General features: G+C 34.6%; 3 protein-coding genes, 1 long non-coding RNA gene and 1 other non-coding gene across 5 annotated transcripts; 3 read left to right on the forward strand and 2 right to left on the reverse strand.

Moving 5' to 3' along the window:
* Positions 3898-7450, reverse strand: LOC110011257. Its single transcript, XR_848829.2, has 3 exons — positions 7322-7450; positions 7157-7226; positions 3898-4096 (listed from the first exon to the last, which is right to left on the reverse strand). It is a non-coding gene; the product is annotated as an uncharacterized LOC110011257 (long non-coding RNA).
* Positions 9577-12770, forward strand: LOC105174432 (probable ADP-ribosylation factor GTPase-activating protein AGD6). The gene is made up of 3 exons (XM_011096535.2): positions 9577-10581; positions 10673-10762; positions 12021-12770. Exons 1-3 carry the CDS (start codon positions 9772-9774, stop codon positions 12525-12527), a joined length of 1407 nt encoding a protein of 468 aa, XP_011094837.1. The 5' UTR covers positions 9577-9771; the 3' UTR covers positions 12528-12770.
* LOC105174433 (probable ADP-ribosylation factor GTPase-activating protein AGD6) lies at positions 16342-19610 on the forward strand. The gene is made up of 3 exons (XM_011096537.2): positions 16342-17384; positions 17477-17566; positions 18751-19610. Exons 1-3 carry the CDS (start codon positions 16566-16568, stop codon positions 19255-19257), a joined length of 1416 nt encoding a protein of 471 aa, XP_011094839.1. The 5' UTR covers positions 16342-16565; the 3' UTR covers positions 19258-19610.
* TRNAV-AAC lies at positions 20076-20149 on the reverse strand. Its single transcript has one exon. It is a non-coding gene; the product is annotated as a tRNA-Val (tRNA).
* On the forward strand, positions 20196-22070 carry LOC105174434 (THO complex subunit 4A). Its single transcript, XM_011096538.2, has 5 exons — positions 20196-20405; positions 20492-20638; positions 21147-21215; positions 21303-21457; positions 21675-22070. Exons 1-5 carry the CDS (start codon positions 20262-20264, stop codon positions 21841-21843), a joined length of 684 nt encoding a protein of 227 aa, XP_011094840.1. The 5' UTR covers positions 20196-20261; the 3' UTR covers positions 21844-22070.

Here is a 22885-nt window from a genome sequence, read left to right on the forward strand (position 1 = left end):
TGTCACTAAGTCTATAAAATCGAGGTTATTCATTGTTATGTCTTTGCATTCTCAGAGATTCTGCTAGACTATGTGCCAGGGTTTAAGCCTGCGCGCTGCATTGAACTGTTTTCTAGGGAGATGATAGCAGGCTGGATTTCTTGGGGTAACGAACCCCTACACTTTCAAGATTCAAAGTACTTTCTAAAGTACAATTAATTGATTTCTACATGAAATGAAGGGCCTCATGATCAGAGAAGGTCATCCTTTCCATCCGAACCTCTGTTGACATTCTGATGATCTTTGCTCACCAATATGTTCCCGTATCCCTATGAAATCCAGCATTCTCGGACGGATTAGTTGAGGAATTTCGATTTGGTTTCTTATTAATAAGATCTGATTACTCCTCTCAGGAAGTAATGACTCTCTGGAAGGCCAGCAGCCCATTGTTCTATGTCATGTAGGCTTATCATCAGTCAACACAAAGGTAAGTGTAGTCTGACGACAATCGGAATGCACATTAAATCTCTATAGTGTCAAGCAATAGTTTCTTGATGCTTTCAATAGTGTCAACCGGTTGTTTCTTGATGTTTTGTGTTGAATGGATGTGATGATGGTTTGATCATTGACCATGCAAATAATTAGAGTGCTTTTGTCAGATAATTTGTATCCACATCTTGAATCAGGCGATGATACTGTGCACTCTAATACCAAACGACATTGCATTTGCTTGTGATAAGGTTGATAGGACTTCCTATGCATTCCCTAACATTTAGTTCAGTATCTCCAAATGGTACCAACATCCAACCAAAGCTATGTGATGATGATCAGTAACTTCTTGATAAAAAAACAGTTTGGTCTTCTTTAACATCTTGAAACCTGAAAAAAGACGAGTATCATATAAATTACTTGGAACTTGCTCACTCATATTTCTAACACGCCTGAGTTGACTAATATTTTCGAGAGTCGCCAAGCTAGTGAATGTTTTAACTGGAAAAGAAAACATGCCGTGAAAAGGTAGGAATCAAAAATAACTTTTTTTTTTCTTTTATAATGTGAATTTGTTACTCGGAGTAGCCACTTCACAAAAGTATTTTTTTTTTAGAAAAAAAGGAAATTGCGAAAGAAAAAAAAAAGGAAAAGAAAACACTAACCTATGTGAAGTTAACGACTTCACATAGTTTATGCGTGCTCATCATTATCTCATGCCCAAACCCCTAAAATCTGTTCACCACTTCACAGTACACTTACGTGACAACTTATTACAAATAGTCAGTCGTGTTGGAAATGTTCTCAAATAAACTCATTCTATAGTGATGCACTTCATGTTCACATTCAAGTATAACCTTCTATCTGTGAGTTAGCTATGTGCACAATATAATATGAGCTTACAGTTCGTTCCTTCACACTGCATTGTGCAGAACCGGATGGGAACTTGGCTCTCGAGAGGTGCATGGGAACTTGGCTCACGAGGACGATTTCGCAGGTATGAACGTTGCCTTTGGTAGCTCTGGAAATAACATTTTATCTTCTTGGATTATAGACACGGGGGCGACTAACCATATGTGTGGCAATAATTGCTCCCTTGACAATCTTATAGCTCTTCCTAATCTCACACTTATACATTTACCCGATGCCTCTACACACTCTATTACACATACTGGGAATGTTACTGCACAAAAATTTCACTCTTACAAACGTTTTGTTGGTTCCCTCCTTCAAGTTCAACCTTCTCTCTATTCCCAAACTTTGCTCCTCATTATCTGTTGAAGTGTTGTTTCATGCGTCTCATTGTATGTTTCAGGACCCGAAGAGTAAACAAGTTATAGCGGTGGGCAATCAGGCTGGAAATCTGTATTTTGTGGATAAATCCTCCTTTGATTATGATGTGATACCAAAGTTCTTCCTGCTCCAGCTTTTATCTCTGGTGTCCAACTTAGGCTTGGTGACACTTCGCCCAGTGCCAACTTGAGGAGGCTGTTGAGTTCTTGGGTGCTATTCATCATTCCTTTTGACAGAAAACAGAGTATGGCTTCTTCTCTCTTTGGTTTGTTAGCTGATGTGAGCTAGCAAGCATAGCTGGCATGTTCCTTTTTTCTTCCCGTGTGCTATATATAATCAACTGTTCAGCACAATTGTTAATAGCATGTGGTAAATATTTTCCACAGAAAACAGTGTGGCTTCTTCTCTCTTTCTTCAAGATATCAAAGAGAAAATCGCATTTTGACGTGTCAAAAGACAGGAAGAGAGAAGGCATGGACTGTAAGAATAAGATACTACGAGGGGTGATGGTTTAGTATTTCCCTTTTCTTTTTGCGTATACGTATATGCGATGATACAATATTAACATAAGGTAAACTGCTCAACAACAAAACTCAAATTTCTGTATCAACTGCAGAAGCTCTAAAAGAAGCCTCGTCAAGGGGTGTAAAGTGGTTATAGCGACACAAAAATAAGAAAGGAACTTTGTCTAGACTTTTGACACTGAACATTGTGTGCTTGACTTAGTCCTTGTTTGACACTGATGCTACTATCATTGGCTCGCTCTGTGATAGACTCGTCTATTCTGAAGATGGTAACTTGGCTGGCACATTATTTCATCAGAGTTTTCTTTTGGGGTTTGCATACATGTGTAGCTTCTGAGACATATGTTCTTTTCAGCAAATGAGATTTATGGCTTCGTTTTAGTGGTACTTTCTTTTCAATTGAACATTATGACAAGATTCTCAACTGTATTAACAAGTTTTCTCTTTATACAACAATTAGAAAAATAGAGTAGTCGTTTGTCTTCCCTGGTAGAGTGAATTCCTGCCGTGCTATCTCTTCATGGTTCTTTCTACCAATCTCTTCCTCACATGTGGAGTGACGTGATACACATTAGGAACTTCTTAGACCATGAACATGAAGATCAAATGCTTTTCTTCTAACATATTTTTTTTTTTGCTGCGGCCTATAAATATAAACATAATTTGGTTAAATAGATTATTGCAGAGATCATGAAAAGACAGGGACATGGAAAAATCCATATTTTAAGTGTATTTAGTTAGAATATCAGGAGGGTTATCATGTTTGTTATTTGCTGTTCTTATGCAGGTATATTAAATGCTTAAATTAATTGCTTTGAACTATAAATTCTATGATATTTCTATATTTAGCTATGATTTCCAGGGGTTGCTGGTCTATGGATTATTATTTGTATTGCTGACCCATCATTCATATAGTGGTGTACTATTGTAATAGCAGAAGCTGATCTTCTTAGACACTTCTGAGGTAGTAGCTGGTACTTTGTGCCCTTATTGGGCAAAAGCAACAGAAGTTCGTGCATATGTTACTCAAGCAGTATCGGATATGCTTGAAATTGTGGCACCTGGGACTTTGAAAGGAAGTGGTGTAAGAATACTTTTTGATCATCTATGGGTAACTCCCAAAACGGTAGCTGACTCAACCTGATGTTTTGATCAGTATCTAAGTCAATTAAAATAGTTTGCCTGAGGCATTTTGAAAGCAATTAATGTACTCGCATTACATTTTATTTGAGAAATAATTGTCTGTTAGTACTCGATACTGTAGATTGGCTTGCTTTATTTGGTTCTTTAGTTGCTTGAGTTCAACAATATACCTTCCATGTGGTTAACTCAGCCACAATGGAATCAACTGCGTATGGAAGGTGCTTGAATTACAACTTTTAACAATGAAGCTTCTAATACAAGTTGCCAACTGAGAAGCATTGCTATGAAGTGAACATATATTGGAACACAAGTGCTCTTTTGGAAGGTGTAATACTGTTTTAAGTTAAGTATCTCAATCCACATGGTTATCATTCTTCTATCTATATAAATAAGATTCTAATTAGGACATTGCGTGGTATTAAAAATTGAAGTAATGCAATAGGCAATTTTAATAAAAAATAAAAAGAGGAGTATAAAGAATATACGTTTTTCACTGAAGACACAAGTACTACAAACAGAGTATTCTTATTTACAATAGGCTAGATTTATTCTTAAGCTAATGGCTGTTGATGTCTTGAAGAAATACTTGAGCCCGATAGACATGCAAGCTAGTGTGTCATTGTGAATGGATGCAAGTCGGCAATTGTATCATCTTCACTAGCATTAACCTGCACATAATCAACAATATCAGTATATTTAAAGAGCAAAATGCATAACCGTATAGCATGCAACTCGTCAATTACGACGGCTCTAGAATTCATATTTGGTTTCTCAATTCAGTGCTTGCCTAAATAACATCATCTCGCTAAAAATTGTTTGGGAATTTAAAGATTGAAGTAGAGATTCAAACACTCAATTGTTTCACATTAACCACTAAAAGCAATGTGTTCTTCGACACTATCTAGAACCACATGACAACCTATGTATCTATCTCTTCCTCTCTACCATTTATCTAACCAAAGACGCAACCTTTGTCCCTATCTAGTTATTCTCCACCGTCTTCCCCCATATTTTAAATTTCAAGAAAGGTTGAAACCATCGAATTTTTTTCTTTGTATACTTCAAACCCAAATGTATGTGAGTTCTATGAAACCTTCACATTCTCAACATTCTAACTTGGAAGTAATAGGATTATAAATTTGAGGCCAGTTTCAAATGCGACGAATGAGTTAGGAGTTGACGCCTAAAGGGGAGATAATTCTCCACAGTTTTTGCAAATTTATTCTCAACTTATTCATTATGTTTGGTTTTATCCCATTTGCCTTTTCAAAACCTTTTGTTTGTCATACATTTAAGACTTTTGTACAAATCATACAGAAACACCATATTTGTCCATATCGACATCTAAACTTTGTAGATGTATCACAGTAAAATTTTTTGAAAAATCGCTACTACGCAACCACAAATTAGTTTATTTTTGAACTTTGGAAATAAAATATCATATACTACACGGTAAAACGGTTGTCTAGATGCCAATCTCATTGTTTATTTTTCAATTACCTTTGCACCTATCATCTTAAAAGATTTCTTTAATTATTATGAAATCAATTATTTTTCACAACAAAAAAAAGTTAATTATACACTTTTTTGGAAGTCTAAAGAAAAAATTATCCATTTGTTCAAAAGTAATAAACCGAATGCATTTCAAACTTCAAAGTGTTCCCAAAAAATACAAAAACTGCTTTTAAAAAATGTCAATAAAAATCAATTAACAATTTTCTCTTAAAATAAAAACACGTGACTTTTTTTATGCGCTTATCCACAAAACAGTAAATTTATATACTTGTTAAACTACACAAAATATTCAGACTTTGTAAATTTATCTTGGGAGAAATTAGTACACTTGATGCTGATTTTAAAAACATATGTTGATAACAAAAAACACTTGACAAGAGAAAACATATCTTAGCAAAAGAAAAAAAGAAAAAACAACAATTTTTTTTAAAATACACTATAGTTAATTCCTCATAAAAACTATAAAAAAATTCTCATATCTAGTATTATTTGAGTTACCAAACTTTTTGTTCATTAAAAAACATTTATCAAATCTTGAAATTATGTAATAATATTCACAAAATTCACAAAGAAAAGCAAATTTAATTGGCATCTAGACAACCGCTCTACGCTTAGCATAGTATTTAATTTTCCAAAGTGCACAAATAAAATAACTCATAGTTGGATAATATAGATTTTTCGATATTTTTCTGTGATACATCTGCAAATATAAGATGTTAAAATGGACCAACATGATTTCTGTAAATTCATACAATTATTTTAAATGTATAACAACAAAAAATTTCAAAGCAGGCTCATGAGAAAAACCCAACACGACGAATTAATCAAGAATAAATTTACAAAAAAGGGGAGATTTGTTCTCCAATTTAGGAGTCAACTCTATCCTTTCATCGTTCACATTTCAACGGCCTCAAACATTCTCAATCCTATTCTTTCCGAGTCAAAATGATGGTCACGTGAGTTTTTCAAAGAAACCAACGCACAAAATTTGGATTTGAAGTTTACAATGCATAAAATCAATGGTTTCAGCCTCCTCGATTCAAAATATGGGGGAAAAGTCGGCAAGGAAGAACCGATAAGGTCATTGGTCACTTTTCAGTTAGTAATTCGAAGAGAGGAATATGAAGATACACAAGTTAACATTAGGTTCTAAAATATCATCAAAAAACACACTTTTAGCGGCCGGAATGTGTCCCGATTGAGTGTTTAAGTCCTACTCAACTCTTTTGATTCCCACACAATTTTTAACAATATGAAAGTTATCCGGCAACACAGAATCTGCAAACCAAATCCAAATTCTAGCGCCCCTAACCATTAATGAACGAGTACACATTACCTATACTAACTAATATGCTTCACTTGTAGAATTAAATATAAACAGGCTACAGTGTTAGGCCACCATTTGTAACTGCATAATACGTACTTTTGGAATTTAACTAATGACGACTTATCATATCTACCTCATGCTTTTTGGGACCTGAAGCATACTAGGCAATTCTCAATTTTAATAGCACTAGCAAGAGATATACAATGACAATATTGCTAACAATGAAGCATGCAAATAAAATAATTGCTAATAGATGATAAGACATCTCTGTTAAATAAGTCCTTTCTCCTTGTACTTTGCATTAAGACAGAACTAGGAAGAAACCAAGACAGGGAAGAAAACAACATAGATACATAACTGTGGCATTCTCCAATTCAAAGGCATAATATGCAACAGATATTTCATAACCACAATACCTTTCTAGATGTAGTTGAGAGTTCATATTCTGGTTGGCCCATGGGTTGGGCAAGTACTGATTGGTTTAAGAAGTTTAATCACAGTCCAACCAGAAATTTTAAGTTGAGATCAAATTGGGGTAACAGAGAGTGGATGGCGGCACTTAAATTTCAGTTAATAACATATAATCATTATGACAGGAGATAGGAGAAATTGACCGCTAAAACACGGGGGAAGTCTGATTGTAGAAACGCCGCCTTGAAAGAAAGAAAACCAAAACCTTCCAAGAAAAAAAATAAATTCAAGAACAAACAAGAAACCGTGTAATCAAGATTGTGAGTGCAGGCAATATGTATAAATGCAATTCCTGGACAAATGGCATGAATCTTGAGCAAGACCGGATCGAACAAATTTGTTATGCAATGGGAAAATTGTGTGAACTCATGCTTCCTGAACTAATTATAAAAGAACCCTTGCAAAAGCAAAGTACCTTTTTAGGTAATAATCCGAGAAATTCAAGAGAACCCATGTAGTAGTTCCTTGAAACAATTAGCCAAAACCTCCAAGAAAAAGAAAAAAATTCAAGAGTAAATAAGAAACCGTGTAATCAAGAAGTACCTAAACATAAATAAGAAATCGTGGAATCAAGAAGTACCTAAAGATGGAGGCCTGAGGGCGGTCGCAGCACGAGAACGGCGGAGGTGGCTGCCTGAGAACGCGTCGCCATTAGAGCAGGGGCTTTTCTCTTGAACTCTCTCGATTTCTTTATGTTTTTTTCAAAATTCTCTTACCTGATGTTGTAAAAAAATTGGGCTGGGGCCTATCTCCAACGGTACAAATTTCAGTTGGGCCCAACGGTAAAAAACTTATTATTATTATTTTTACTTTAGTTTATAATGATAACAAAATTAATTCATTTGCTTGAAAATTTAAATTATTACCCAATTGAAAAATGGTCGAATAGTAATTATAAAATATAAAATAATATATTCAAATAATAAAATTATGAAATTCAAATGCAAATCTTTTCGAGTGAGTAAGAGGAATTACAAAAATCGCAAATAATATGGTAAAATGAATATATTAAAGTTTTTTGGTTAAGAATAAAATAGAATTTTTTGGATAAATAACAAAAATAGTGAACTATTAGCCATGTGCTACTATAATTAAATCCTTACTAAATTTTATTTCCAGGAAATAATTAGCATTCATTTTTAACAGCAATATATACGTTTCCATGAGTTTACAAAATTTGTTCATCTACATTATTATAAAAAAACAAAAAAAACCATTTGTCGTGCCAAATTTACCCTTGAATTCACTTTTTTCTCTAAAATTTTTTTATTAGAATAGTAAATTTATTTTTTTTAATAATTTTATAATTATAATCCATTGTTTCTCTCACATCAAACTTCTCCATATTTTTTTTATTAAATTAAAATCATAACATATTTTTTCTCTGTTGCGTGACGTTTCTTTCATCTAACAAACTTTTTGTCTTTCTCACTCTCACGCCATGATTGTTGTTTTTTCAAAAAAAGAATCTCTTAATCTTATATCATGATTTTTTTTTTAATGCTTGCTAGAAGCGCGTGCAGCAGCGATTAATTTATTAATACATAAACTCAAATAATTACTGCAATTTGAGTGTTATATTTATTGTTAGTCCTCTCACTATAAAAATCTTAGTCGAGCACATACGATTTATACGTAATTCATCGTAACGAATATATGGGATGCTACCCCTATATTCTTTATAGTATTAAAGGGGGGAACTCAATCACTTGGGTACAAAACTTTTCTATGAAAGATCTCATATTCAAATTTTGAGTTGGATGTGTTCGTGAATGTAATAAATAAATAAACCTACCTTCTTCATATATATACTATTAGGTGTATTTTTATTTCTTAAAAAAAATGATGTTATTTTAGGTGGGAAGTGGTTTATGAGCTATGCGCAAGATGTAAATTACCCCTAATTATTTCGCTTAACGGTGCTTTGGCCATCCGAAAGTTAGGTCATGCATCATTTTCTAGTGGAAAATGAGTTAGATTGCATCGTTATTTGTGACAGAGGAATTATAAATTAGGGTGGAAACTGCTCTTTTTTTTTTTTTTTTTTTTTCTTTTTACAACGATGAAAATTTTTTTTTTTTTTTTGTCCTTTTACAATTTCACGATGAAAAATAGATAATTGAGATATTTATAGGCTGGGTGCAGAATGCAAGTAAACCAGTCTTGTGGGGAATTCTATTTTTTGGATAATTTGTCGGGTAAATTATGGTCGAGCTCCCATATAATTTGTTATAATTATTAATATTTTTTTATTATTTAAAAAATATCAATACCTCTATTAACAATATTCGTCCAATAATTTATCTGTTTTGTTAATTTTCATACAAAATTTAAATACCATAAATACTCTTTTTAAAACTTGAATTATAATTTTAAATACTTTTAGAATCTTATATGTATGTTTTTAATTATAATATCCTTCCAATATCAAATTTTTATATATTTTTTACACTAACATCCATCCAACATTTATTTTATATATATATATATATATATATATTTTTTTTTTTAATTTTGAGTAAAAATAAAGGGTTAGTAAGGAAAGAGGTGACATTTTATCTTAACGTTAAAGAATGATATAATTATGTCACGTATAAGATTATTAATAATTTTTTCAAAGAGAAAATATTTATAATTATATCAATTTTAATCGTAATTCGATATAATTTATCCTAATTTGGCCTCAATTGGATGAAATTTTACCGGAAAAAGCGGAGGGTGCCTTTTGCCATGCTAGTGCAATTTCAGGGCGCATTATGCTATTATCAGTTTTTAAGGGTGCAATTTGGTAGGGCGAAAAAGTTGCGAGGCAAAAGGAGTAAAGTATTAGTCCATAACATAAGCGCAATTTCTGTATATTTTGCTGTGTCGGCCATTCCCGTTTCCTCTCGGTTTCCACATACTTTCAACCCCTTTACAAATCACGCACGCGATACATGATTTAATCGCTGTTCTATCGATCCCCGCAGATCCGATCCATACCCCCACCTACCGACGCCCCGCCGTATCCGATTCCCGATTCAACATCGTATGGCGGCCTCGCGGCGGCTCCGGGACCTCCAATCGCAGCCGGGCAACAAGATCTGCGTCGACTGCTCCCAGAAAAACCCCCAGTGGGCTTCGGTATCTTATGGCGTTTTCATGTGTCTCGAGTGCTCTGGAAAACACCGCGGACTCGGCGTCCACATCTCCTTCGTCCGATCCGTGACCATGGATGCCTGGTCTGAGATCCAGTTAAAGAAAATGGAATTCGGAGGAAACGAAAAGTTCAATAGTTTCATTGCTCAGTACGGAATCCCTAAGGAAACAGATATCGTCGCGAAATACCATACGAATGCCGCATCAGTTTATCGTGATCGCATCCAGGCGCTTGCCGAGGGCAAATCCTGGCGCGATCCTCCCGTCGTAAAGGAAACCTTGAAATCGAATGGCAATGTTAGGAACAATTATGGTAGTAAGCCTCCGTTGAGCGGTGGCAGTGGTGTAAATGGTAATGTAGGGTGGGATAGTTGGGAGAGTTTGGATGATGGAGGGTATTCTGGCAATAATTCGAGTAACAACCTTAGGAGGAATAACACGGTAGGGGATTTTAGGAACTCCGGAAACGGAGACAGTGCTCCAACAAGGTCGAGGTCCACGCAGGATATATATTCGCGGGCGCAGTTGGAGGAGTCGGCTGCTAATAAGGAGAGCTTCTTTGCTAGGAAGATGGCGGAGAATGAATCCCGGCCGGAGGGGCTTCCGCCCTCTCAAGGTGGGAAGTATGTTGGATTTGGATCGAGTCCAGCACCGGCCCCCAGGAAAAATTCCGAGGGGGATGTCCTTTCAGTTGTTTCTCAGGTGATTCGCATGCAATTTTTGTTTTCATGTATGCCTTCTGTACAATGTATTGATTTGTTGCATCATTGTTGATATTGTCTTGCATATGTAGGGATTTGGTAGGTTATCTTTGGTAGCTGCATCTGCTGCGCAGTCTGCTGCAAGTGCTGTTCAAGCTGGGACTAAAGAGTTAACATCCAGGGTAGGTCCATGTCTGGTTTCCTGTGTTCTGATAGAGATGTCCTGATTCTGCTTTCTAAATAGACAATGCAATATTCATGTAGAAGGGTAATCTGGTCATTCCTATGTGCATTTGATGTTCTTCCCATTGTTTTTTTAACTGTGTTATGCTTATTTTTATGTGCATGTTTTTTGACGTAACTCATATAATTGAATAATGTTAGTACCTAAGATACATGAAGCCAGAGTGCAGGTGGTACTGAAATACATATCCCATGCAAAGTTTGACAGTTTCAGAAGCAGCAAGTTTACGCTTTTTGGGGGTAATGTGGAACTAGAGAACTGAAAATAGCTCTTCTCCACAAATCATTCTTCCTCAAACTTATTTTCTCAATATTTTATGTTCCCGGATGTAAATAGTAAGTATTGATGGATGCATTGTGTCCTACAATCAGGGTAGAGGTTTAGCAAGGTCTTGAGTTCTACCACATGCTAGAAATTATATATTCACAGAGCTGGTTTAACTTTGTTTTCGATCTACTGTGATATGCAACTTTAGGCAAGAGTTTGCTTCAAATTCTGTTTGTATCTTATCTTGGACCTGATGGGGTTAGGGGCAAAGTTTTGCAAATGATTCCTTTCATGTCTTGTTTTTTATCCGTCAAGTTTCTCCTTGTTATCTGCATCTTTTAAGCATGATATTAGCAATTATTTCTTCATCACAATGATTGTGGATCTTCTGATCTGTTTGTGCCTTGATGAATGTGTATACTGTTATTTTTATAGCCCTAAGCTGCAGAATCAGACCTCATATAAAATAGATAGATCACATAGGTGGTTATGCGAATTGGAAGTTTCCAGGCATGTACTCTCTGGTAACCCTCCCTCGAGCAAAATAATATCGTATGTGTCCTTGCATAAAAATTGGACTGCATGTATTGATTTCTAAATTTTGAGTCATCGTCCTTTACCTACGACATACTTGTGTCAAACTACTATAACTTAGGAAACAAAAGAGATTTTGATTCAGATCTTCGCATGTGACATGCACTTTCCACGTTGGGAAAATGGATAACTCTGTACATGTGCAGTCGGCTTAAAAATCTTTACTTGTGGTGACTTAAAACTTTAATACATAGCTCTTACACTAATATATTGAGATATGCAGCATCAATTGTGGTTCGCATAATTTCAAGTGATGGCAGCATATGATAGTACATTTCAGTACAGATTACCTCATGATAGGGCAGCAATAATGTACAAAATTTTCTCTTTTTCAGGTGAAAGAGGGGGGCTATGATCACAAGGTCAACGAAACTGTCAATGTTGTGACTGCAAAGACGTCAGAGATTGGCCAAAAGACATGGGGGCTTATGAGAGGGGTAATGGCTTTGGCCACCCAGAAGGTCGAGGAGTACACAAAAGAAGGCTCTGGCTGGAAAAATGATAATTGGCAGCGGAAAGAAAGTAATAGTAATGGTTACTATCAGGAGTTTGGACAGGAGTCTAAAGGATGGAATTCTGCTGCTGCATCTCAACCACCTTCATCAGGACGGCAGGTTGCCTCTGTTAGCTCCAGTTCTTGGGATGATTGGGACACCAAAGACAGCAGGAAACAAGAGCCACCAGAGGGGAAAACAACCCAGGATGTAGATAGCTGGGCAGGCTGGGATGATGCTAAAGATGATGGATATGATAATTCATACCACAGTGCATCTGATTATCGTAAGACAACGAGTATAAATGGAAAATCAGATGCCAAGTGGACTGAGGGGGGTTTCCTCTGAGGTTAGCATAGTCGATAAATGTAAAATTGTCTGTATTCAGCCTGCAAAGTGCTCATTAAACCAAACTGTTTTTCATGTTATGAGGACCTTCTTTTACCTTCTGATTTTCAATAGAGACTACATTCGGATTTGTAATCACTTTAATTGTTTTTGACAGTTACTGTCATCGTGTTTACAGAACTACAGTTTGAGACAATCAAATTAAGATATGATCTGAAGAAAAATATGTCATGGTTTAGTTTATATTTTTCTAATGATGATATCTATTGTGCTGCGTATCCTGTTGATTTTACTGTAACAGTTAGCTTATTGAAATGGTGAAAGAATGATTCGAATTTCAAACACATTTAACAAGATGGGAAACAGCAGGTTTAGGTGAGGACTTGGGACGTTTGCGTTGTGTTTTGAAAATAAAGATAGAAAAATAGAGATAAGTTAGTGTGTGTTGAAAATAGATGATATGTTTGGATTTGTGTTTGGGGGTAATTTAAAATATTTTAAAATAAATGGTGTAGGTTTGATGTTGGGATTTGGGAGATAAAAATCACTGTTCATTGTCAAATCATATATTTTTATATATAATTTTATATATAAATATGTATATATATAAATATTTTATGTTTAATGTTGTATTTTTGGGAGAATTACTGTTAAAAAACACGCATATAAGGTGTAAAAACACAAAAACAAACATTCGGTGTGTTTTATCTTGTCTCGAAAAATGCAAAGAGTGGAATCCAAACAAAGCCTTGTAGTCTGAGGATGATGATCAGTGTTTGACATTTTATACCGTTTCTTTACTTCACTTTTTACGTTTAAATTCTTTTCAGGAGTGAAGATCCTAGTCGATTAGTTGTTTATACTATTCAGAGGATATATAAATATAGAGCAACAAGTAGTTCGTATAAGTGGATTGTACTGTGATGGATCTATTCATTTTTTATTGGGTAAATTGTATAATACTCATATATTTTGGTGAAATAGTGCGAAATATTTTTCTGTTAATTGTATAAACAAAAAATAAATATTTAAAAAAATTAGTCTCTGTAAGAAACCTAACAGAGAGTGTTTGATCCTCACCTCTTAGCTAGTGGGTTTTTTTTCGCCTTTTTTGGGATTTGGAGTGTGTAAATGTCTGTTTTGCCATTTTTCACATTTAAATATATTTTTAAATAATTTATTTATATTATTCTTTTATTTAAATATATTTTATTATTTTTATTATAATTGTTGAATAATTTAAATTATTTATTGAGTTCAAATATATTATAATAAGTTGTATCTATTTATGAAACACATTAGTACAAATATAAAAACACCAAAAAAATATATAACATTTTTAAAAATTAAAATTTTAAATTCACAAAACACTATACAAATTTAATATACTAAAATTTACTTTTCAACATAAGAATTTATATGAAATATGAAAGTCATTTATAATAATGGTATATTATTAATTAAATTAAATTATTATTTAATTTAAATATATTTTTAATAATTTTTTTTTAAATATACTAATTAAATATCAAAATACTCAAAAATTATATCAATTATTTTAAATTATATTCTTTACAATAAATAATATTTAAATTATTTAATATTTAATGGTTGAAAAAATTAATTTCTTTAATTTCTCTTTCTTTTTCTCTATCGTCGGACACTACTTGCCTGTGGTGGCACCTTCGACGTCGCCCCTTCCAAAAGAGGCGAAGGCGACCAAACAGGGCAATAGGAGGCTGACCTCACTGTCGACAAGTAAAATTTATAATTTAATTGAGCAATGACAAGTGTAAAATAATATATTAATGATCAATTATAATTTTTTTCTATTTATATTTTAGAATTTCTAAATTAATTTGAAATGTAAATAGTCAATTTAGTTAATATTTTAATATATATTTTTCAATTAAATCAATGGCCGACAAGTGTCAAAATAAAGTATTTTGATAAATCAAATAATGCTTGCAGTCAAATATTCAAGTCAATCAGACGGCGCCACGTGGAGCAACTGCATGTAGTTCCAATTAAATCAAGACAAATAATTTGATATTTATCTCTTTTAAAAAATTCAAATATTAAAGAGATAATGTCAAATTGACCAATCATGTCTTGCCAAATATTTGATGATTTATCTTTTTAAATTAAATTATAAAGATATAATAAAAAATGTGTTCAAGTGCACTACAACTCTAATTCGTTAACACCTATACAAAGGGGGCTCTAAAGTTAATTCAAAAACACATAGCTAGAGAACGAAGAGTCAGGCAAGCGAAGGAGGTTGAATAATTCTTTTTACGCGGTCCCTTGAGTTTAAGAATATTCAAACGCGTTCAAAGTGAAGATTGAGTTGTTCATAGAAGGTGCGCCACAAATCATAACGTTAAATTCAGGATTATAGGCACTATGTCCTCGAATTAACGTTATAAATATATAGATATATTCGCAAGAAGATTCAAGTGGCAAATTCAATTCTAAATCCTCAAAATTTAAAGTTAATACTGTATCGTTTGATTCGGTACTACGAACAAAACCTTCGCATTAATGTTATAGAAATTCAACCCAAGTCAAAAGGAGATCTACAAGAAGATTTTATTTTATATTTGTCACATATATTCTTGAAGAGAAGAATAAGAGGGTTATGTAAAGATTATACCAACTTTTATCTATTAAATACATATTTTATTTGTGATAGTTTTCTTGTATTTTGATTTTAAGATACAACAAAATTAATGCCCACACTCGCCGTTGCCACCTACAACAATATATCTATATATACTGTTGTATATTGTGTGTATATATATAATCATATAAATAAATGAAAAAAGTATATTTTAAATTACTTAAAATTTGGATAGTCCAATGTAATTTGAAAAATTACATCTAATATCCATAAAGTTGCTTTCGTCTAACAAATAAGTCCCTCTGTTAGTCAAAATTCACTACATTTGTTGACACTAATAATAAAACTGGATGAAAATCTATATGTATCCCAATTGACTTATTATGGACTTATTACATGTCAAATAAATATTTTTATGAACAAATAACCCGTATACATATTCATATAGTAATGCATGTGAGAACGTTTATATTAACCCTTATAAGAGTAGTTAATCAGAAAAAATTGATTGACTTGCAGTAAATCAGTAATAAGTCAATCGATGGTAGATATCAAATTTTATTTATTTATTTTTATCAATATCAACAAATTCAGAGAATTTCACTAACGTAGGGACCTATTTACTAGATTGAAGCAAACTTCATGGATATTAAATATAATTTTTTAAACTAAAAAAAAATTACGTGTAATTACACCAGATAATAAGATACAATTAATACATAACCAACTATCCTCCATAGTTAAGTAAAATAATTCACTATTTTTAATAAATCTTTTGTATTTATCTTACCTGGAGCTTGTTTGATTTAGAGGAAAAATATAAATAAAAAAGGTATATAACATTATTTTTGACTAGAGAAAATAAATAAATATGAAGTAAAATTAAATATATATGAAATTCATTTGAATTTGAATTTTGTTTTTGTACAAAATTAGGCATATTTCATTCTTATTTTTTGATTAATAAGTTTTTAGGTTCAATCTTTAAATTTTCAAATAATTTAAAAATATTATAATATTAACTTATTTATTTATTAATTAAAAAAAAATGACGAAACAGATTAGTTGGTACAATTACAATTTCTTCACTTGTTCACTTTCCCTTTTCTTGTAACTAAACTGAACCATAGACAATAACAGGGATGAAATTACATATTTGCCCCCGTGTTTTTTATTTTTGGACAACCCATACCCAGTTGTACACCAGCAGTTATCCACCTCAAACGTTTTTGATGGTGTCGGCTATTCGCCTATTCCTCCCCGCTATCTTATTGCCCCAACACAGACAGATCTCCTTCGAATCATATATGCGATTCATGATCTGATCACTGTTCTTCCCATTCTTCCAGATCTGATCCAATCCAATCCAATCCAAACCCTAACATACCTCATCCGGATCACCGATTCGACACCGTATGGCGTCCTCGCGTCGGCTCCGGGAGCTCCAATCACAGCCGGGCAACAAGATCTGCGTCGACTGCTCCCAAAAAAACCCCCAGTGGGCTTCCGTATCATACGGCGTTTTCATGTGTCTCGAGTGCTCCGGCAAACACCGTGGTCTCGGCGTCCACATATCCTTCGTCCGATCCGTGACCATGGATTCGTGGTCGGATATCCAGCTTAAGAAAATGGAGCTAGGAGGAAACGAGAGGTTCAATAGTTTCGTTTCCCAGTACGGAATCCCTAAAGAAACGGACATTGTCACAAAATACAATACGAAGGCGGCATCAATTTATCGTGATCGTATCCAGGCGCTTGCGGAGGGCAGACCCTGGTCTGATCCTCCCGTTGTAAAAGAGACATTGAAATCGAATAATAATGTTAGGAATACTTCTAACAGTAAGCCCCCGTTGAGTGGTGGCGGCAGTAGAAGTGGTAATGCGGGGAGTAACGCGGGTTGGGATAATTGGGATAGTTTTGATGATGGAGGATATGTAGGAAATCATTCGAGCAACAGCCTTAGGAGGAATAATACGGTGTCAGATTTTAGGAGTTCGGGGACGGGCAGTGGGCCATCCCCTTCGAAGTCTACGGAGGATATGTATTCGCGGGCAGAGTTGGAGGCATCGGCTGCTAATAAGGAGAGTTTCTTTGCGAGGAAGATGGCCGAGAACGAGTCGCGGCCGGAAGGGCTTCCCCCTTCTCAAGGTGGGAGGTATGTTGGATTTGGATCAAATCCACCACCAGTCCGGAGAAATCACTCAGAGGGGGATGTACTTACTGTTGTTACTCAGGTGAATTTGCATGCAATCGTCAGGTTCTTCTACGCTTTTTGCATAATGTTATCGATGTTTATATAATTGTTGATGTTGTCTTGCATATGTAGGGATTTGGTAGGTTGTCTATGGTAGCTGCATCCGCAGCGCAGTCGGCCGCAAATGTTGTTCAAGCTGGGACGAAAGAGTTGACTTCCAAGGTATTTCAGCTTCTATTTTTCCTATGTTTTGATAGACTTATTCTAAATCTACTTTGATAAATAGAAAATGGAATATGTAAGTTGATGGAGGTAAAACTTAGTTAATCCTATGCGCACTTTTTATTCTCCACATTTGTTTGGTGAGCCATGTCCTCTACCTTTTTCACAGTTGGGCATTATTCATGTTGAGTATTGCTAAGATGCTTGCGGTGGAAGTAAGGCAGACTGCACAGACATCCTCTGTAAATTTTGATGGTTTTGAGATCTGCTGCATCAATGTTATGATTCTAAGTGGTGTTTCAGTATAGATAACTGAAATAAGATCTATACTACAAACCATTCTTCCCAGGTTCTTAACTTTGTTTGACATTAGGGTAGATTGAAGGGGTTGACAGATATAATATGTCAGACGGATTGATTGGAAAGAGGTTTAGGATGCCCTGGAGTTCTATCAAGTTGTAGAAATGTATAGATTTAGCAGGGTGGGTCAGGCCATCTTTCTTTGTTTTGACTTGTGCTGTTTACTTGAGGAAGTTTGAATCAAATTGTGCTCATTTTTTTGTTTTGGACTTAATCTGATTGGGGCAAGGTTTTGGCATCGATTCCTTCAGTTCTTGTTTGCTCATCTTTCAAGTTTCTCCCTGATTTTCTGTATGGTTTAAGCAATTCTAACAATTTTCCACTGGCGAAATTGATTCTGGAGCTTTTGGTTCATTTTTCCTTTGATAAAAGTCTGTACTATTGTTTCTTTTTAAACCACACCGCCACAACTCAAAACAGATATAGGTCAATAGTTGGTTGGACAACTAGGCCATGTACTCTCTCTGATAACTGTTCCTCAATCAAAATATCATTTTTCTGTGCTTATACCATCTGCAACTTTGTCAAACTACTATAACAAAAGAAAGGGAATGTGGTTAAATCTTCGACTGGGAGGCACTTTCTATGTTTGAAAATGAAGAAAAACTTTGGATAGGTGTGTTCAACTAGCAACTCAAGGAAAACTTTATACATTAGAAAACTTGAGATTATTTGAAACAACAGTAGCTAATCCGTGTGGCTGTCACGCCAAAGTGTTTAAGAAATTCAAAATTGTCATGGCTTGCTTGACACCAGAGATTCCTTCATCCAGATACCTTGTGTTAACATAATAATAAGGTGTTCATCTATCTTTCTCTTTTCAGGTAAAAGATGGGGGCTATGATTACAAGGTGAATGAAACTGTCAATGTTGTGACCGCAAAGACGTCCGAGATTGGACAAAGGACATGGGGGATCATGAAAGGGGTAATGGCTTTGGCATCCCAAAAGGTTGAAGAGTTCACAAAAGAAGGCTCTGGCTGGAAGAATGACAGCTGGCAGCAGAAAGAAAGTGATACTAATGGTTACTCTCAGGAGTTTGGACCTGAGTCTAGAGGATGGAATTCTTCTGCTGGAGCACAATCTTCATCAGGTCGACAGTTTAACTCTGTTAGCCATAGTTCTTGGGATGATTGGGACACCAAAGATAGCAGGAAAGAAGAGACTCCAAAGGGCACAACATCCCAGGATGAAGATGGTTGGGCAGGCTGGGATGATGCTAAAGACGACGACGACGGATATGATAATTCGTACGACAGTAAATCTGATCAGAAGACAAAAGGTTATAATGAAAAATCAGATGCCAATTGGACTGACGGAGGGTTTATCTGAGGTTAGCATGTCTTTGAATGATTATTTGCAGATTTTTTCCCTTAATGGGAACCAATGGAAACCCAGTCTAAAGGGTTTTATAATGAAATAGTCGATCATGCAACCAAAGGGCTGCTTCTCCGTGTTGTGAAGTTATCCGCAGCAGCTGGCTACAAAATGCTCATGAAACCAGAAGGCTTGTTTTTTTTCTTGGTGTGAGGACCCTTTTTTTCCTTTCGAATTTTAAATAGGGACTACATTCGGATTTGTAATAAGTTTAATTGTTTTTTTTTTTTTTTTTGTTTCTGCTCTTACTTCTGTTGGTATCACAATACTACAGTGTGAAAAGATCAGATTCTAAGATATGATCCGACGGCAAATATAAAACGATTCGATTTAATTTTTCTACTATTTAAATTACTCGGTTTGCTAGTTAGTATTGATATATAACCTTTAGATTTTCTGGTATTTGATTTTTAATTGGCAAATGTATCAATAAAAGGATTCAATTTTATTTATAAACTCATTCTTATTATCAGAAGTGCCATTAAAGAAAATAGTGTAACTAATAAGAAATAGTAGCAGTTTTTGGGTGCATTTTTAGTTTCTTATCACCATTTGTGACTAGTGACAACATTTTTTGACTATGAAAAATGAAATGCAACAGAGTCTACGCAATTAGAGTTAACGCCTTTAAAAGTGTATATATAAGCAATGCGAGGAGCCACTCCTGCGACTGAATGGAGAAAAACCGTCGCGCCTGCAATTTGTTTTTAGAGTTCGAAGCTGGACTTTCAAAAAGAAAAAAACGGAATGAAATTAAAAAATGTAATTAATAATGGCGTCGCCCGGACTCGAACCGGAGACCTTCAGTGTGTTAGACTGACGTGATAACCAACTACACCACGACACCTTAATATTAAGATTTTGTAATTATTACTAACCTTCTAGAAAACTGCTCAAAAACCCTTCTCTGTAGAATGTAGATACACGTCTGTGGAAACGGCACACTACTTGGAGGAAATATGTCAAATCTGGACATGACGCTGGATGATATGATCAAAATGAACAAACCTTACCGGGCCGGACACCGGACGTCTGTCCAAGGACCTACCCGCCGCTTCCAGAACCGCTTCGCCAGCCGCGCCGCTCCATATTCATTCGCCAATGTCAGTTTTTAATATTTAGTATGTTCTACCGATCATGTCCATTTAAATTTTTATGCTAAATTTTGGAATCTTACTGTCTGGCTCAGGCACAGGAGACTCATTTAGATCAGGGCATGTTCGCGGCGGGGGCCGCGTTTCCCAGTGGAGGGGGGGATAAGGATCCGGCGATTGAAATCGGGACTAAGCTCCTGATTTCGAATTTGCATTGTGGGGTCTCTGATGACGACATTAAGGTAAATCTTTCGCAATATACTCGCTACCTTTAAAGTCAATGCGATTTTTTAATTTCAATATTAAGGCTTCAATTCCTTGATACAAAATGCTCCATGCAACTGCGTTAGGTTAATTCATTTTATTTGAATCACTTAAGCTTTGGTAACTAGGAAACAGCTAAAAAGTTGGAAGTTTTCTTCACTTGAATATCATTATCTTGTCTCCCACCAAACGAAAATTCTGAGGCATTATCCTCCCTTCATTATCTTTAGTTCTAAGGTAACTGACGCTTCGGATGTTCTTTTTATTATGCCCTTTGTGTTCCTTGATTACTAAATCATGATACTTACATGATCGGATAATTTTCTTTTGTTGACATATATTACAATTTTCACAATAAATACCTAGAAAAGAGGTACTTGTGAACATTGCCAGTATTCACTGAGCCAACTCCTAGTCTTTTGTGAACTTTTTTTGCTTGCTTGAAGTTGGATAATTTTACACACCATATGCCGCTAATGCATGCAGGAGATATTCTTGTGTGTCGGTGATCTGATGGGTTGTTCAGTCCATTATGATAGGAGTGGAAGATCAAAGGTATAGCAATTCAGCACAAGATGTGGTAGTTCCAGAACATCTTTGATTACTACCTCAGTTTTTAAAAGTAAGATTTTTTTCTTGTAGGGCACTGCAGAAGTAGTGTTTATTCGAAGCCAAGATGCAGAAACGGCCATCAAGAGATACAACAATGTCCAACTGGACGGAAAGCCTATGAGGATTGAGATTGTAGGGATGAACAGGGCCTTGCCTCCTCCGCTACTTCCAGCTTCACATGGCAGGTATAGGAATAACCCAAGAACCAAATAATTAAACAAGGAACTAGTTTTTCAGTTTATATTTCCACCAGACTCGACATCTGTGCTCTCTTTACAGGAACAACATTGTCGAAAGCATATCATATATCTACCCCTTCATGTTCCTTATAGTGGAATGAAATAGTCAATCTTTTTCTTGTTTATTTGGGATATAACTGATTTGATGTTTCTCATGTGAAAGAAATGCCCGACTTCAAAGAAGAAGTAATACTAGAAGACCACCCCCAGGCGCTGCTAGTGGCATGAGGAAGGATCATTGGGGTGGTAGAGGTCGTGGTGAGAAAATATCTGCAGAAGACTTGGATGCTGATTTGGAGAAGTACCTCGCAGAAGCAAAGGAAACAAGTTAGCGCAGATATCTTCCGAAAATCACAAGGCATTTGGAGAAGCACCAGCACAAGATATCAAGGATTTTATCACAGAGCAGTGCGAAAGAGCAAAGAATTCTAGTAATGTGGAGTATCTGGTAGAAACGTGCATAAACAAAGCAAACAATTTGTGGACGAGTACTGGCACTCCTTGGGTACTATATAATTTTTGGGTTTAATGCAATTTATTTATATTGCAAATGAGTAAATAATTGTCAATTGTCTCCTTGTCTTTTTTAAAATAGAGTTATTTTCCTCCCTGTTTAAATGGGTAAAATCCTTTGTCTTAAAAAATAGGAAGATAGTTTGCTATTTATGTTTCTATAGGGGGTGTTGCACATTATACATGTCAAGAGGACTGCTGCAATTTTTCCTAAAATTTTTCACGGTGTTGAGAACTTAGTGGAGAACTTATAAAAAGAAAATTGTGTCCCACAGATGCCGGCTTATTATTTTTAACTTCATGAAAAATAGATTTTTAAGTTTGAAATATCGTAGCGAATAAATTTTAATTATATAATTTGTATGATTTATTTTCATGTAAATAATCAGGAGTATTAGTCGAAGAAATTTTAATGCGTGAAAATGGCATACCAGATATTGAATTGAGATAGTCAATTTAACTGAATAAAATTAATAATTTTGAAGTTAAGTTAATTATATTTATGACATTTATATACATTTCAAAAATATATTTTTTATATATTTCATAAAATTATAATATAATATATATTTATTTATTCTTTAAGAAAATGATATTCAACAAGTTTCGATTTACCAAAGCAAAACATCGAATATTAAACCAAATTTTATGTTCGGTATTTGGTAGGGTAAAATTCATTTTAATTCCTAACTTTTAATTTTAACTTCAAAATAGTTCCTATTCTTTAACTCAATTTAAATAATCATTTGTCATTCACTTTTTATTTTAAATTACAATTTGGTCCTGCTATTTTTAAACTTAGAGAATTATAATCATTTTAATTGAAATAATTTATTGTTGGCCCTCAAATAATAAGTTGAT

Source organism: Sesamum indicum, linkage group LG11, assembly GCF_000512975.1.
Source record: "Sesamum indicum cultivar Zhongzhi No. 13 linkage group LG11, S_indicum_v1.0, whole genome shotgun sequence".
Classification (NCBI taxonomy): Eukaryota; Viridiplantae; Streptophyta; class Magnoliopsida; order Lamiales; family Pedaliaceae; genus Sesamum; species Sesamum indicum.

Excerpts from the sequence above, each read along its gene's own strand:
- LOC105174433 (XM_011096537.2), top strand. The coding sequence starts at position 16,566 with ATGGCGTCCTCGCGTCGGCTCCGGGAGCTCCAATCACAGCCGGGCAAC. Across the intron at positions 17,385-17,476 it reads TACTTACTGTTGTTACTCAG|GGATTTGGTAGGTTGTCTAT; the intron begins GTGAATTTGCAT and ends TTGCATATGTAG. Across the intron at positions 17,567-18,750 it reads CGAAAGAGTTGACTTCCAAG|GTAAAAGATGGGGGCTATGA; the intron begins GTATTTCAGCTT and ends TTCTCTTTTCAG.
- LOC105174432 (XM_011096535.2), top strand. The coding sequence starts at position 9,772 with ATGGCGGCCTCGCGGCGGCTCCGGGACCTCCAATCGCAGCCGGGCAAC. Across the intron at positions 10,582-10,672 it reads TCCTTTCAGTTGTTTCTCAG|GGATTTGGTAGGTTATCTTT; the intron begins GTGATTCGCATG and ends TTGCATATGTAG. Across the intron at positions 10,763-12,020 it reads CTAAAGAGTTAACATCCAGG|GTGAAAGAGGGGGGCTATGA; the intron begins GTAGGTCCATGT and ends TCTCTTTTTCAG.
- LOC105174434 (XM_011096538.2), top strand. The coding sequence starts at position 20,262 with ATGTCAAATCTGGACATGACGCTGGATGATATGATCAAAATGAACAAA. Across the intron at positions 20,406-20,491 it reads CTCCATATTCATTCGCCAAT|GCACAGGAGACTCATTTAGA; the intron begins GTCAGTTTTTAA and ends TGTCTGGCTCAG. Across the intron at positions 20,639-21,146 it reads TCTCTGATGACGACATTAAG|GAGATATTCTTGTGTGTCGG; the intron begins GTAAATCTTTCG and ends TAATGCATGCAG.